Here is a 15,151-nt window from a genome sequence, read left to right as displayed (position 1 = left end):
GTGATTAATTCTGTGATAGTTTTTCAATTCTAGCCGAAGTCTCCGATTTTTCTGAAACGCGTTGTACCCTTTTGCACGGAGTTCGCATAATTTTCCGCCACTCCATCCACCGTGTAAAAGCATAATTAGATCAGTCTATTCCACAGGGAACACCCGACCCCCGACGCAACAAATTTCAAAGTTACCGTCCATCAAACTTCGTTACCGACGACCTCCACGTAGTTGAAATACTTTTCCTCGCGTTTGATCGATTCCGCCGTTAATCGATCGTGCTAATTGGAGTTTAATTTACAAAGAGGAAAATAAGCCCATTATAGAGAGGAAGTGGCCAGTCGTTAGGCGATCGCGTTGCTCCGAGGAACGCCTTATCAATGGTAATGCGCGTGAACCAGTTTTAAAACAGTTACAGCCAAACACCTTTGGCCGAATGTCGCCGAACTGGGTCGAGCGAAATTGCTGTTTGGTTTAACGAAGCTTCGGAAGAAAAACGATCTTGTTTTTTTTTTTTTTTTTTGTTGACTGTAAATCGCATCTCGCAGAGACTCCAACTACGCGCTATTAAGTTTGATAAATGTCCTAATGTGTCGCGAGCTCAATAAAACAAAAGTATATGCATGTAGGAAGATCTGCGACCGTAGAGATGAAGGCTAATGCGAATTTAATAGAATTCGGTGGTATCGTAAAGGGGAAAATTTAATCTGGCCAGCATATCTCCTCATTCGAATTAATTTAGTCTGTGCGTTATGCAAATTCACGACCTGAAATTCTTATGTACGAGAAAGAAAGGCGAACCTTTTCTTCCTACGCTGAGACCCTGCGTGGGCGCTTCATTCTATTCGCGAAAATGCAGTGGATGATTGAATTATTGTTCATTACTATAATTAATTTTCAAATGCAAGACTAGCTACGCTGAATTTTTACTATGAACCTACAGATTCATAACTGAGTGACTTTGAGAACTTCTGTCAAGGTCAAGGTCATCCGAGCTGCCTCCCCTAAACTACATTGATTTTTAAAGAATTAAGAATTGTGCCTTCTTCGATCCTTGAAGAAGGAAGGGAAATAATCCCCAATAAAATTCATTTTCAACAACTACAAAAACATACTATGACAAAAACTAATTGTTTAAAATGAAGCACCGTCTTCGTTGAGTCATTCAGAGCCTACAGATTCCAATAAAATTCAGTTTGGGCAATTATGTTGGCATAAAAATTAACGTTTAAATAACGGTGACACCAAAGCGACAAGAGCCAAGACTCCGTAGATTCGCGATAAGATAGAGTGACCACATTACCGTCAAAAAATGGTTTTACGTGCCACAAGTTTTCGTCCTTATATAAGAATATTTTGTCGCTTGTAAAGGGTTCATTCAAAAAAGGAAGGTTCAACCTAGTGCGCTCTGGTCATGAGCTGACGAGATTATGCAGATATTTTTATGCCATTGGATGAATTTTGGCACATTGTCGCTGTAATAAAAATTCGTCAGCGTACCTGTGCTATTTTTTAATTTTTGAAAACGAGATGAAAAGAACTATGCAATGGTGTCTACCGTTTTAAAAGATAAGAATGAATGAAAAATAAAAAAAAAGTGTGCCAACAACACGCGGTATTCCCAGGCGGTCACCCATCCAAGTACTAACCACGCTCAACACTGTTTAACTTCGATGATCGGACGAGAATCGGTTTTTTGCAGTGTGATCTGGTCGTTGACATTAGTACATGTTAAGAACTGAATAATAATCCACTTAAGGGGGCCGGCAGGCATTTGGCCTTGACTGTCACGCTATGTTACGCTGTGCCTTTTTTTCTAGACATTTTACGTCGTAAATAAGTACGTAATCAATTAAAAATGCATACCACCGTGTTTGTACGTGTCTTTGCTACGTCTGTATAGAGCCTTTTTTTCTATACGAACACTAAATCTCTCGAAATTAAGAGAATCTCTCAGCGGCAGCCATCTTGTGACGTCATACTTGCTTCAGAATTCGAATTTTCTGCCGAATATTACAAATTACTCCACGATGAGGTAAAAATTTGCAATTTGGGCTCTATACAGACGTAGATTGGACTTTTAGGAAACACAATTGACCACTTCTAAACTGCTCATTGCAATATTGAAGCGGTAGTTTGAAAAGGTTTTGACCCTTGCGTACGTATATGGATTTCAAACCATGCCGGCCCCGTTAAGATTCCGTTTAGCTTCATTATGTTAAAGGCCCGGTCTTCGTAGATTCGCGATAAGGTAGAGTGACCACGTTACCGACAAAAATAGGCGAAAAATGGCTTCACGTGTCTCAACTTTTCGTCCTTATATGAGAATATTTTTCGCTGGGAAAGGGTTCATTCGAAAGAGGAAAGTTCAATCTAGCGCGCGCTGGTCATGAGCTCACGAGATTATGCAGATATTTGGTAATATAAGCGATAGAAGTACTCCAAAAATTGACGATGTGCATGCCGTAGAATCCAAGCATTTTTATGCCATTGGATGAGTCTTCTGGATGAAATCGAGAGCCGCGCGCGCTAAAAAATATCTGCAGCTGCAAATTGAGCTATATTTTGTCTTGATTCTCTGCGAAATAAAGCGAAAAACTTGAAGCACGTTTCTGACGTCAGAATTCATACGGCAGTTACCGACCTGCTGACACTGAAAAAGTCACGTGACTATCCCGGGCCCGGGGACGTGGGAGTTTAGAAATTTTTCTGGATGTACCTGGATGATTGAGACAGTGCCTGGCCGGACTCTGGGTGGCCGATGAGCTTTTGCTGTGCTCGGAGGAGTAATCCGCGGCGTAATCGGATTCGACGCCCTTGTAAGACGCGTCCTGGCCGTGCAGGTTCCCGGCATCCTTCGATTTTTTCCGCTCTTTGCTGCGGCTGCGAGCCCAACGGCTCTTCAAAGTGGCGAAGAAAGTGTGCGTCCGCTGCGCCACCGAGGTGGCGTGACGATGATGATGACGGTGCTGATGCGAGCCCCCGGAGTCGGGCTGTTCACCGCGTCGTGACGGTGAACCGTTGTCGTTGTTCCGGAGCTCCGTGGCGCTTTTCGAGAGCTGACGGCTCCCGTTCAGGTTCAGTCTGGATCTCTCCTCCACTCGGCTGGTGTCTGTAATTAATTGTTCATCCCAACTGTCGTTAATTATTCACTTCCATTTCATCCGAGTTTGAACAGTCAACGGGGAACTCCCGTTCGGAGCTTTCGATTTCGATAGAGGATAGGATAGGATAGCGGATAGGATAGAGTTTAGAATAGGATAGAGAATAGGATAGGATAGCGGATAGGATAGAGTTTAGAATAGGATAGAGGATAGGATAGGATAGACGATAGGATAGGATTGAGGATAGGATAGGATAGAGGATAGGATAGGATAGAGGATAGGATAGAGGAGAGGATAGAGGATAGGATAGGATAGAGGATCGGATAGGATAGGATCGAGGATAGGATAGGATAGAGGATCGGATAGGATAGGATAGAAGATAGGATAGGATGGAGGATAGGATAGGATGACAACTTGTGAGACCAAAAATGGTTATTACAGAACGTTTTAAAATTTTGCATACAAAACACATTTTTTTTTTAATTCTCAAACTAGAAGGTATTATCTAAAATGTAGTGCAGAATTTTTAATAAATTCAATCATTTGTGGCTCGTTTTTTGTTCCGATGTCGGAGAAATGAACGATGCAACGTTGTCGCAGGCACTGGTAGCAATAAACAGATTAAATTGAATCAAAAATGGGTCCAGCACCGAATCTCGTTACCACCACGATGAGATTAGGGTTAACGGTAACAAGGTGCGGTAGTAAATGTGGTCATAGATTTTATATAAACGAAGCGTATCTACATTGTCTATCTATTATGTTATAATCTACATTAATTACGGTAGAACTTCTCTTTTAATTTTGACGTGCTAATCAATTTCTCAGATCCAATTTTAATTAACTGCAACGAACCTTTCAACATAAATTTCCATTTTCGGTTTAATCTCGATACCCACGCTACGGAAATTCAATTTTAACTTTAATATCAACATGCTGGTCACTTTCAATCAAATTTTAATTTAAACCAACAGAATTTTTAATACGAAGCTCACAGAGAAAAAATTGACAGGCGAACCTAAGTGTCACTGACCCTAAGTGTCACAGTGTAACGTCCAATGTGGCATACAATAAATTGAAACCAGCGTTCCAGCGTTACGAATCGAGAAGTTTCGCATCGGTGGAGTGCAACAAATAGCCGCGACGTAGAATCGCATATGTGCATAGTCCGTTTTGATGGAGTGCCGAACGAAAGTGCACCGATTGGAATTTTTCTGGGCAAAATAAAAGTATGATTTCATTGTACATAGTGGCTAGTAAAAATTTCCAAACCAAAATTCCATCCTATTTTTATTCTCCCAGGTTTCTTTTAAAATACTAATTAACCCTATTATCCTTTTTATTTCATGCATATGAAACTGTGTGTAACTACTCGTGCCACGCTTAAAAATATATTACGCCACACTTCATGTTATAATTTAAAAATTATATTGAATAATGTGGTCATTTTTAGCTGTACCTCGAAGGGGACAGTCAAATGCAAATGTTTAATAAATAACAGCTCCATTCCGTTCAATTGCCGGTGAAGAGTGAAAAAATGAAATATTTCACGGCCAGGAAATTTATGAGCTTGGCCTTTAAGGCGGAGGTTCGAGTGAACTACGTAGCCCGGCGTGAAAAGGTTGAAAAATAAAAGTTCCGATTCGGGGAACCCAATAAATCAGCACTCTAAGCTGGAGAAGTTTGTTAAACAGACACTTAAACTCGCGGGAATCGTGACCTTGGGTTAGAAAAGTCCTATCGACAGGATCTCCGAGATATAAGACTCAATAAACCACAGTCGTGAATGTAGGAACTGGAAATCATGCTAGAAAATGTCGGAAAGTAAACGGTAAGATGCCGGGGATTCGCGAGACTCAAAATCTAGCCTAAGAGATCCGATAAACGAGCCAATCGTCTCCCAATTAAACTGACTCCTCGAAACAAACAGCACAAAAAAAAATTAATACAATAATACGAATTTTAATTAACCACACAAAGCAAACATAAAAAAAAATTGATAAAATGTTAAGCATTTTATTGATCTTTAATTGACCGTTTCTTCTGAGGATTAGAACATTCGTTTACACTATAGTCCTGCAGATACCTGAGTAGGTTCATGTAGATTCACTTGCGCTAACGAGTTCAAAGAGAAAGCCCCCATGATTTATAGCACACAATCAATTTATGCTGCTGTTTATCGAACTTTTGGAAGTTGTGCTTAACGAGCTTGTCGGCCGAAGGATTGTGGCTCCCTGGATGCTGAGTGCTCGACATCATGCTTGCTCAAACAGTATCGTGATTGGACTATGGGACTTCGCGCAGTTGTTGCGACCAGCACCTTCGATAATTTATAGGGTGACGAAACTTAACAGGAATTTGATTCTCCGTTTCATTTTATTCCTAACTCGCTGGAACCACACCGATAAGAAAACGACTGAAAATCAAAATTTCTACGGGTCAAATAAACGGAATTATGATTGAACAGAAGTTCCAGCAACTTTTGACTTCGTGCGAATTGAATGAACTTCTGTTACCCTCATTAAATCGAAGACGAAGTTCCACGGTGTAATTATGTTTCGTAATTTAGCACAGCTTGCAAGTTGGTAGGAGATTGAAGAAAAGATTGTGCCGCAATCTGCTGCGAACAACTGTAGCTGGTTAAAGTGGACGTTGCTTTTGTTAACGACGCGACCGTTTAAAACGGCTGGAAAACGATTAGGATACTCTTTATGGATCGTTTTAAGGTCTTTAACCTTACAACGAGGAAACTGACCGAGTACGCCTGTCCCCGTGTGCTTTATATATGTATAATAACGTTAGGGAGGTGATCGATTTCTATGAACGCGAGAAAGCTGCTTCAGCCTTTAATCCCCCCCAACGAGGCCATTACAATCTCTTCGGTGAAGGGATGTAATTACCGGGCAGGTGATCAAGCCACTTCGATAAAGTTTTAGAACAGAAGCAATCGGTTCTTGGGACAGATTTATTTTTAGCTCCGACAGCTTCTTCTTTTATTACATATTTTGCGCCAATCCGATAGGCTGATCAGCAGCCTGCGTTCTATTACAATGCAATCACGATTGCATTGAAGTCGATGGAGAGATAACGATGATAGTATTTAAATGCTAAGCAGTGAAATAAGTACGGAATTTACATTGAATTAAAATTAACTACATCCGGATTAAGTGAAAAACGTGTATATGCTTTGAGAGCTTTAAAAGATGGTGTTGCCGTGTCTTTTGAGATTTTTATTAAATTGTTTCTAAGCAGGATTCTATTTTCTGTGGTTCTACGATTTTATTATTTGCACTTTTTATGAAATTTTTCTTTAAGCAGGATTCTATTTTCTGAGGTTCTATGATTTTATTATTTACACTTTTTATTAAATTTTTCTTTAAGCAGGATTCTATTTTCAGAGGTTCTATGATTTTAATACTTGCACTTTTTATTAAATTGTTTTAACAAAGAGCTGTGTCTATTCTTAAGTGCTAGACGTTATAAAAGTTGGTCCCCGAAATAATTGTGACGATCCTGATTATTCTACGTGGGCGACAGCTAGGGAAAAAAAAGGAAACTTTTCATGGAAGTAGGACGTTTAACAAAGCTGCAGCATACACACACGCGCGCGCGCACATGGCTCGGAACACCATTCTATGTATTTAGGAAATTGCTATGTGGATGTAGGTCTTACTTCCGGCATCGACTCGACACATTTACGACGTCCTGCGGAATGATTACAAGCGATAGAGGCTGTGCCGTATTTTTTCCCCCTATTTTACTGTTTTTCCCCTCCCCTTGTGCTTCTCGCTTCATTTTCATTACTATGCGACACGTACAGTTTTCAGTTGAGCATGTTACGTTCCTGTTCGTCCGATCACTGAAGAACTTTGAGCGTGCATTTGAATTGCATGCCTTTTCATACTAATTTTAACCCTTATACTGTAAAGGTGATTCTAATTTTAACCCTTATACTGTGAAGGTCATTCCAATTTTAACCCTTATACTGTAAAAACGTGTACAGTCTAAGGGTTAAATCGAAAGTCAACTGTTTATTAGTAAACTGAACGCGAACATTTATCAGATAAAATGATGGATGAATGATCAGCAGTCCGAACATCAATCACGTCACAGCCAGAGAAGAACGAAAATTGATGACCACGAACAACCTATCAATCACTCCCGTCCGAAATTTCGAAAAATTCTTAAAGAACCGAGCAAAAATAACTGCATTTGTTTTTCTTTTATTTACAAACAACCAAACAATAATCCCCATGAATCTCCGTACATTTACTTGATGCTACAGGTGACTAGTAACCTAAAACAACGTTACGATCATTAATCGCGAGGGTCACGAATGCGGCTCATCTAATATAAATGAAATTGGGATACTTCATCCAGGACCCTCCAGAATATTGAATCAAGTCCAAAGCTCGTTAAACTTTATTTGAATTTTTGGCATTGAATCATGCATCTCGACGAGTGACCTGTGCCATTCTCGTGACTGCATCGCGCTTGTATAAAACAGGATTTTTATCGTTTACAAAACTTTCAAAGTCTGTAGGAATTCCAAAGGTTTCAAGGCTTTCAAGATTTGCAGGATTTCTGCGACTTCAAAAATATTAATACCTCGACTGTAGTACAAATTACTAATACTAAAAATACTAATACTGAACAAAGTCCGTTCAGAAACGAAGATACAAACAAAAGTGGAATTCTTTATAGACCTGTTAATGTGGTGCTCCGGGCGAAGTGCACTATCAGAGGAGCGCATCCTCGGGCAAAGAAAATTCAACTGAACAAAATTCTTTGTCCCCGCTATCCACCATGGACCATCCATTTTCCCCATTGACGCGCATGGCGTCATTGTGCTTGTACGCATGGAACGCCGTTTAGATTTCCATAACGCGCGGCCTTGTGTGTGTAATACTTGAAGAAGCACGTGTAAAGCGTTTCCCTTGTATATTCTTTTCACTTCCATCGTTCACTCCTATTTTCCCTACAACGCTCCCCTAACTCCCGTCCACCCCCATCGTACATCGATATCCTTTCAACGGGAGTATCGAGTGTCCCTAATCTTTGTGTTCTTTCTAATTTCGTTTTGCAGACTTTGGCCCCCCTCTTCGCAGGGAAACTTGAAACATACAACTTTCTGGGATGGTCAAAAGTTTTCAATTTTATCAAATTTCTGGGAAATTCTTTTAATTCCTGGAAACGTTCCTTTTTCATTTCGGAGAATAGAAAATAGAAAATCTGAACTTCAACAGAAGCATAAGCCACGTACGAGCATAATTTAGCGTAACAAAACCATGGGCAGAAATAAAAAATATATAGACACACGCAATGTATAAGTCAAAATATTGGATAAAATAATTGCAATGATTGCAACAGTGTTATAGAAAAGTTTTACCTCTGGAGAGTGTTGTGAACTGGGTGCAAGAAAATGAATTTCAGAAAATATTTAGGTGGAAGATTAACAATGTAAACAATCAAATAAATAAACTTTAAAAATGTGGAGAAGGATTGTCCAATTAAAGTAAGTGGAGTTTTGACATCAACAAGTGGTTGATTGGATCGGGGGGATTAGGGCGAAAACATTTTCGCTGACGGGAACAGATAGATTTTTGGGAAGTTACATAGTCAGCTGATGGGGGTCGATCGAGATGATCATGACAGGAGGCAGGACACCCGGAAAGGGAGGAAATGACCACGCGTCTTAGGTTTATTAGATTTCGGCCAGACTCCCCGGAAACGTCCTCGACGCATCGATTCACGAGGGAAACTATTGCGGCATGCAATTCCGCCATTTCAGGATATTGCTTTAAGTTAATTCCCATGGGCTATGGTAAGTGCTGGTCCGCGATGGAACGGCAAAGTCGTAATCGAGTGTCATCATCCTCCAAATACGAAAAAGATCCGGACAATTTTTATTTTGCACAAAGATTCACAGTCTAGCATGAAAAATAAGATATGAAAAATAAGTAATTAGAGCGAATGAATCCTGGCGTTAGTGAACATCTGACGCGAACTAAGAAGCTTCGAAACAAGGTCAAAGAGGAGCGTGCATGAAGCTTTTATTACCTCGTGTCCTGAATTCCCGTTCGACATTATGTCCACATTTTATTCAACACCCATGACGATCTAATCGATCATTCCTCAAATTTCAGATGAAATCCAGTCGGACTCGTCCGTTTATTACTAACAAGTGGACGTTATTAAATTGTGAATTTAATTCGTTTAGGACGAATTTCATTCATTTGGAATCGATGCTTTTCAAAGCCACCGCGCTTTCAACCTCATATTCACATTTGAAATTGCTGGAAAGTATTTATTAAATATGCTTTCGTAAAAATAAAAAATGTTCTGCAGCAATCACAGACGCTGTTAATATTTTCTGCAAATTTCCAGTGATATTCGCACCTTTTTGAAAAGTCACAGCGATAAAACGGATAAAAATGTTGCAAAAAGCAGTGTCCAATATTTTCCCCGCGATTCGGAGCAATCGAAATTTTTTAAAAATATTTTTCATTAAAATCGTAGGGGTTGGACAGCACGGTCCAAAGGTTAAGCGAGATTCAGGGAACGAATTAAACCGTTTGAGGTAATAATTTATTACCGGAGTATGATCGCAGGTGTTATCGGTCGTTCGGATGCCCGTAACTCAAAGGGAAGCTGTTATTCGGCGGAGATGAAGGGGCAGCCATCGTTCGAGAATCCTGGCTATATATTTTCGTGTCCCCGCGGAGAAATACGAAGGTTGTTTAGTCTGCTCCAGCCGTAAAACCCGTGGGGAACGGCTGGACTTTTATTACGGGGACATTGGGCAGGAGGAAGCTGGCTTTGCTCCAATTGTTTTTCAAAAGTAACGCACCAAATTCGACGTCCTGCTCTAGCCAATTCAAGCAGCCAAACCGGAAAGTCCTCCCGACCGATCCCAACGAAATAATACAATTTTTATATTCTAGCAGAAAATACACCCCCAAATAATACCCGTACACCCCTCTACGATAGAGTAACCTTTTTAACCCTTAGCACTCGAATGACGACTGTAAGGCTCCACTAAAAATTGTTGTGTCTTCATTCAAAATATTTTTTACATTACTAAATTTGTTTGTATTTAATAAATTGCTAAACATCTCGGTGTTGTACTAGTAAATTGCACCATCTTCGTATGTATAACATGAAACATATATATATAAAAAGGAAATATTCTGGGTCGGAAGAAATGTTTCGTTTTGGAGTTAAAACAGCTTCGAGTGCAAACGGTTAAAAGTGGGCCGAATGATTTTCTTTAACAATTCGAAAGGGTTAATGTACAGCAAAAATGGCTGACTGCGACCGTTTCTGAGGAGCGTGATTATTTCTGATAATGGGTTCAAGAGGCAAGGATGCTTTCAGAAATGAGTGTTGGAAGTTGACGTAAGGGGACAAGGGTTGAAGGTCGGGTTCGCATGATTTGAAACGGGAAAATATCACGTTTCTGGTCGGTTCAAGTGTAAGAGACCAACGGCATAAGTAAACTGACAATGGTCGGACCGAACTCGCGCGTAATCCAGCGACCGTTCGAACGGACCGTGTTTAATCTCGCTGCCGGTCCCACGGGCACGAATAACGATCCGACTCGAGGCATGCTGCTTCGAATTCGATCGGGATTGAATTCCTCGTTTCAACGATTCCGTTAACGAGATCGAACGTTTTCCGCGCGCTCGCGGTTACCGGAACGGCATCCGGCCGGCACGAAACGCGTAAATTAGAAGGAGAACAGTGGGGGGGCTTGTTCAATCAGTGAGAATTCATGCTCAATTTCAAGATCGTTGGGAAGGACGAGCACCCCCGTAACACGATCGAATTCTGGCCTAGAGATTAATCATTCGGACGATTGGATCGAAATTAATCGGACACCTTTTATCTCACAACCATCTTTGGCCAGGTGAGTAGCACCTGGGAAAATATGGATCTTGTGGAGCAAACTGTGGGGCTTACCGAAACGAGATTAAACGAATGGAAAGAATTGATGGTTCAGCATTACGTGCTGAAAAGCCAACAGGTACAATGTATTTAGAAATGTCTCGATATGTGTGAAAGAGATGTGCGCGGGGTGATCAATTTATTTATTACACTTTTTCGTTTGTATTTCTTTTTTTGTGAAACTTCCATCAGCACATTTGTGACATTTTTCTGATTAAAATGAGTCCAAACACGATACAGTTAGCATTTTATTTACTTGTTTAATTCAGGATTCAGTAGAACCTCGATTATCCGAACCGGTGACATGTGGATGCGCCATTATTCACGTGGAAACAGTTCAAAACGATCCATAGGCAACACCGTTTATTGTACAAATAGATTTGTTCCGACAAGGTCGGTGAAAGGACCAAGGACCAAGGTCAAGGTCAAGGTCAAGGTCATGATTGGTTCAGCAAGAAAATGGTTGAGCCTATGAAAAGCAGCCCTATGCTATATATAGGGTCTCTGAAAATGTGATTAAAAAGTAGAGAATTTCTGACGATTCATCTACGAATTTCTGAGCCACTTGAGTCGCACAATGAAAATTCGTTGCGAGTGTAAATGTACAATTGGTTGTTCAAATGATTAGCAGGGGCGTGGGCTGAATATGCGAAGAAGAACAAAGAAGTTAATTCAGCACTTCGGAAGCATGCACTGCGTCGATTCGAAACAACATCCGCGATAGTGAATCTGATTTAACGGTTTACGCAATCGCCGTGTGAAGCCAGATTTAACAACAATCATCGCCAATACGGTCTCGTTAAGCTTCATTGACCACAGTTTGTGAATATTATCTGACACTTTATACAACACGTGACACCGCGTTGAGGGATGATGTTGCTCGTTTTCCCTTTAGCTGTATGGTACAGCGGACACAGCAAGACAGATGAATTGTTATCAGTTTTCTCCGACACGCTGACTGAATTCCAATGATAATATCTGGAGGTCGCGATTTTGCCCTCCGGGAAATTAATTTGGTCAATTGTTATGCGCCAACCTTGAACACCTAGACTGTTCCGTCATTATTGGAGTCGTATAATTATGACGACCTTCAGAGCTTTCGACAGTAGCAACAGAGAACTCTCAAGGTTTCCTAGATTGCTGTAACTTTGCAGTCTGGGCTTTCAGAACTTTCCAATTTTTCAGATTCTCGGAGCTTTCAGAACTTCAGAGGCCTCCAAGGCTTTCCAACGTGCCATAACTTTGCAAATGGTCTAGGCTTTCAGGACTTTCAAATTTTTAAAACACTTGAAGCTCTCAGGTCTTTCAAATATTTCAAACACTTGAGCTTTCAGGTCTTTCAAATATTTAAAACACTCGAGCTTTCAGGACTTTCTAACTTCTAACGATTCAAAATTTTGACAACGTATAGGTCTTCCAAAGATTACAAATCTTTCAAGGTTTTCAAAATTTCCATGACAAAATGTTCAAGATATTCCAAATATTTTAAATTCTACAAGCTTTCCCGGTTTCAGAATTCAGGAGCTTTAAAAAAATGCTTTGAAGTCTTTCAAGTCCCTCGAGTCAGTTAAAGCTTCCAGAACCCCCAAAGTTTCAAAACTGTCAAAACTTACTGTAATAAATTCTCCTACTCCAAATCTCCCTAGGAGACTAAACAGTACACAAATGTATAGGATAATCCACAATTTACCAGGAGAAAATGATCCCCTAATGCTACAATTAGCGAAGACCAAAGGCGGAAACTTTGTCGCACACCTCGCAAGGTATCAGACACACTGAACAACCTCAGGTACTCTGCACACCCGGGGAAAGACGCAACATCAAAAAAAGAGAAAAGGGAACAACAACACGTAAAAGCATGGTGGACCGTGTTTCTCGCTCGATAAAGCGAGTTTACACGAGAGGACACGTGTACCATTAGCCGATGACTGGCTTCTCGGGGAATCCGGAAGAAGTGGTACGTATAGAAACCTCGTTGAGCTTCGCAGAGTGATTAATTTGCCCAAAAAAGCTGATACAAACTTATAGTTACCTAGCAACAGTGCTCTATTAAATCTGCACTAATTTGTACAACAAATTGTATCGTACACGGATTGCTTTAGATTGTACTGTTTCTGTATTCAGATATCTTCGCACCGGTTCGGATAATCGAGGTTCCACCGAATCGCGAATTGAACAAGTAAATACGATCCGAACTATATCGTGTTTGTACTCATTTTAATCAGAAAATTGTCCCCAATATGCTGATAAAAGTTTCACGAATAAAAGAATGTTGCAAACAAATTTTTCACAAATAGCGTACTTTGCAGATTTCTCGAGGCGTTAACGTGATCGGATTTCACGAAGGGGAGACTTGTTTTCTGGCGAATTTGGACCGCGTTTTCGGGCAGATTGATCGCTATACGTCGTTTAGGCTGGGAAACTCACCCACTGCTATTTGTTCACTGTCCTCCGACCCAGCGAGTAGCTCGACGCTCTTGCTCATCTTATCCGCCTTGCACGCAGATCGTTTTTCGATGCTGCAGCTCGCGGGCCTTTAATCTCTTCTTGAAGTGCGCCAGTCTGCCGCATGCCGGCAGCATGATTTCGTCGTGATGATTAGGGGGTTGGGGGAGGGATTAATGAACCCTAAGGCGCATCGATCAGCGGCCGCATATTCGTGATTTCCATGGGGGGCTTCCAACCCGTCGATCGAATCCTTCGACGTCGATCCTTCCCCCGACACTCCTCGATCAACCGTTCACACCGGCTGGATCATTTTCTGTGTCGGCTTTCGCGATTCCCGATGAGACCGAGAGACAGAGCTGCCATGATATAGATGAAACAATCGTGAGAGAATGCATGATCATTTATATTTCGTTTGGTTTTCTCGTGTTTCCCCTTTTCGCACGATTTCATTTGGTCGCTCTTTTGCGAAAACAGCCCCGCAACCGATTGTACGAACCTAATCGCGATGATTAGACTGTGGATCTTTATGCTAAATCAAAATTTTACGCGTCAATTGCAATACACAAGAGCACACGTTTATTTCCGTTTCTAATCATTTCAGTGAGTTGGAAATAATACAACTGTTTTCAAATTCTTTAAATGCTTTTCCTGTTCTGCATTTAATCTATTCAGTTTTGGCATAAATGCATACAAATGTTTGCCAACTTGAATTAATCTGTTCGCTGAAAATGTAACATTCGGCAGAATAAATTTGCATTTCATACCCAAATGATAAAACTAAATTTCACGATATTTGAATAGATAAATGTGATTAAAATAAACGTGAATTTTTATGCAAATTCTCATTCACCTGTGTAAATTTTGTAAAAATCAGAATAAGGAAAAGGTTGCAAGTTCAAGTTGAAAATTTTATTAGAAATCAAATAAAATCTAATTTTTGCTATAATTTTGCTAGTATACGCAAGGTCCACAGTAAAAATCCACAGTTTAACGATCACTGCAAATACAGCAGGTAGATAAACATAATTGAATGTTTCCTATTATTTGGTTCGATCCACCGGTTGCGGGACGTCCTGTGTACAGAGTGATTCAAAAGAGGATGAAAGAAAATTTGGAAACACAATAACCAACGCATGTATGTTTACCAAGCGAACTTGAGGTTTCCACAGGTAATTGATTATAAGAGTAAACAATAAACAGGAGACCTCCAGTTTTCTTGGTAAAGCTATGATATATTCGCAAACAATTATTTACATATACGTAAAATATTTAAAATGCAAATTATAAGACTTCGAGCATTGAGTAAACCTTTCTTTTTCCAACGAGAAAGTAATATTTAACAGAAATAAAAACTGTATTGTAATAACTAATTATCTAAAGTAAAAACTAGCAAACAATACGTAATAGTAAATTTTCATCTCCGCTACGAAGGAATAACAGAAACAGATGCTGTCTATGCAAAACATGTTAACATGTTAAACGATGAAATTCTGAACAAACAAAGGATAATAGCCATTAAATATGTGAAGTTACACAAGCAAGAGATACATCGGGGAAAAAGATAAACTGTCAGTGGCAAGCTAAAAGAGACATAATTAATTGTGAGCTGAGTATACGAAGACTTGTATGCAAAGTGTGTGGATGAGGAAACAAACACTGTA

At 40.2% G+C, this 15,151-nt stretch overlaps 1 protein-coding gene and 1 non-coding gene across 3 annotated transcripts in view; both read right to left on the bottom strand.

Annotated features, from left to right (window-relative positions):
* Mctp (multiple C2 domain and transmembrane region protein) overlaps positions 1–15,151 on the bottom strand; it is a 55,565-nt gene that overhangs the window by 26,981 nt on the left and 13,433 nt on the right. For both annotated transcript variants that reach the window (XM_076793643.1, XM_076793644.1), the window contains exons 2-3: positions 13,470–13,846; positions 2,711–3,103 (exon numbers count right to left, since the gene is read on the bottom strand). In XM_076793643.1, the coding sequence (XP_076649758.1) occupies positions 2,711–3,103; positions 13,470–13,527 (451 nt within the window). In that variant the 5' untranslated portion in view covers positions 13,528–13,846. The remainder of the gene's footprint in view (positions 1–2,710; positions 3,104–13,469; positions 13,847–15,151) is intronic.
* Positions 1,592–1,711, bottom strand: LOC143357582 (5S ribosomal RNA). The gene has a single exon (XR_013082857.1). It is a non-coding gene; the product is annotated as a 5S ribosomal RNA (ribosomal RNA).

Source organism: Halictus rubicundus, chromosome 9 (assembly GCF_050948215.1).
Source record: "Halictus rubicundus isolate RS-2024b chromosome 9, iyHalRubi1_principal, whole genome shotgun sequence".
Classification (NCBI taxonomy): Eukaryota; Metazoa; Arthropoda; class Insecta; order Hymenoptera; family Halictidae; genus Halictus; species Halictus rubicundus.
This window is presented reverse-complemented; position numbering and strand designations above follow the sequence as displayed.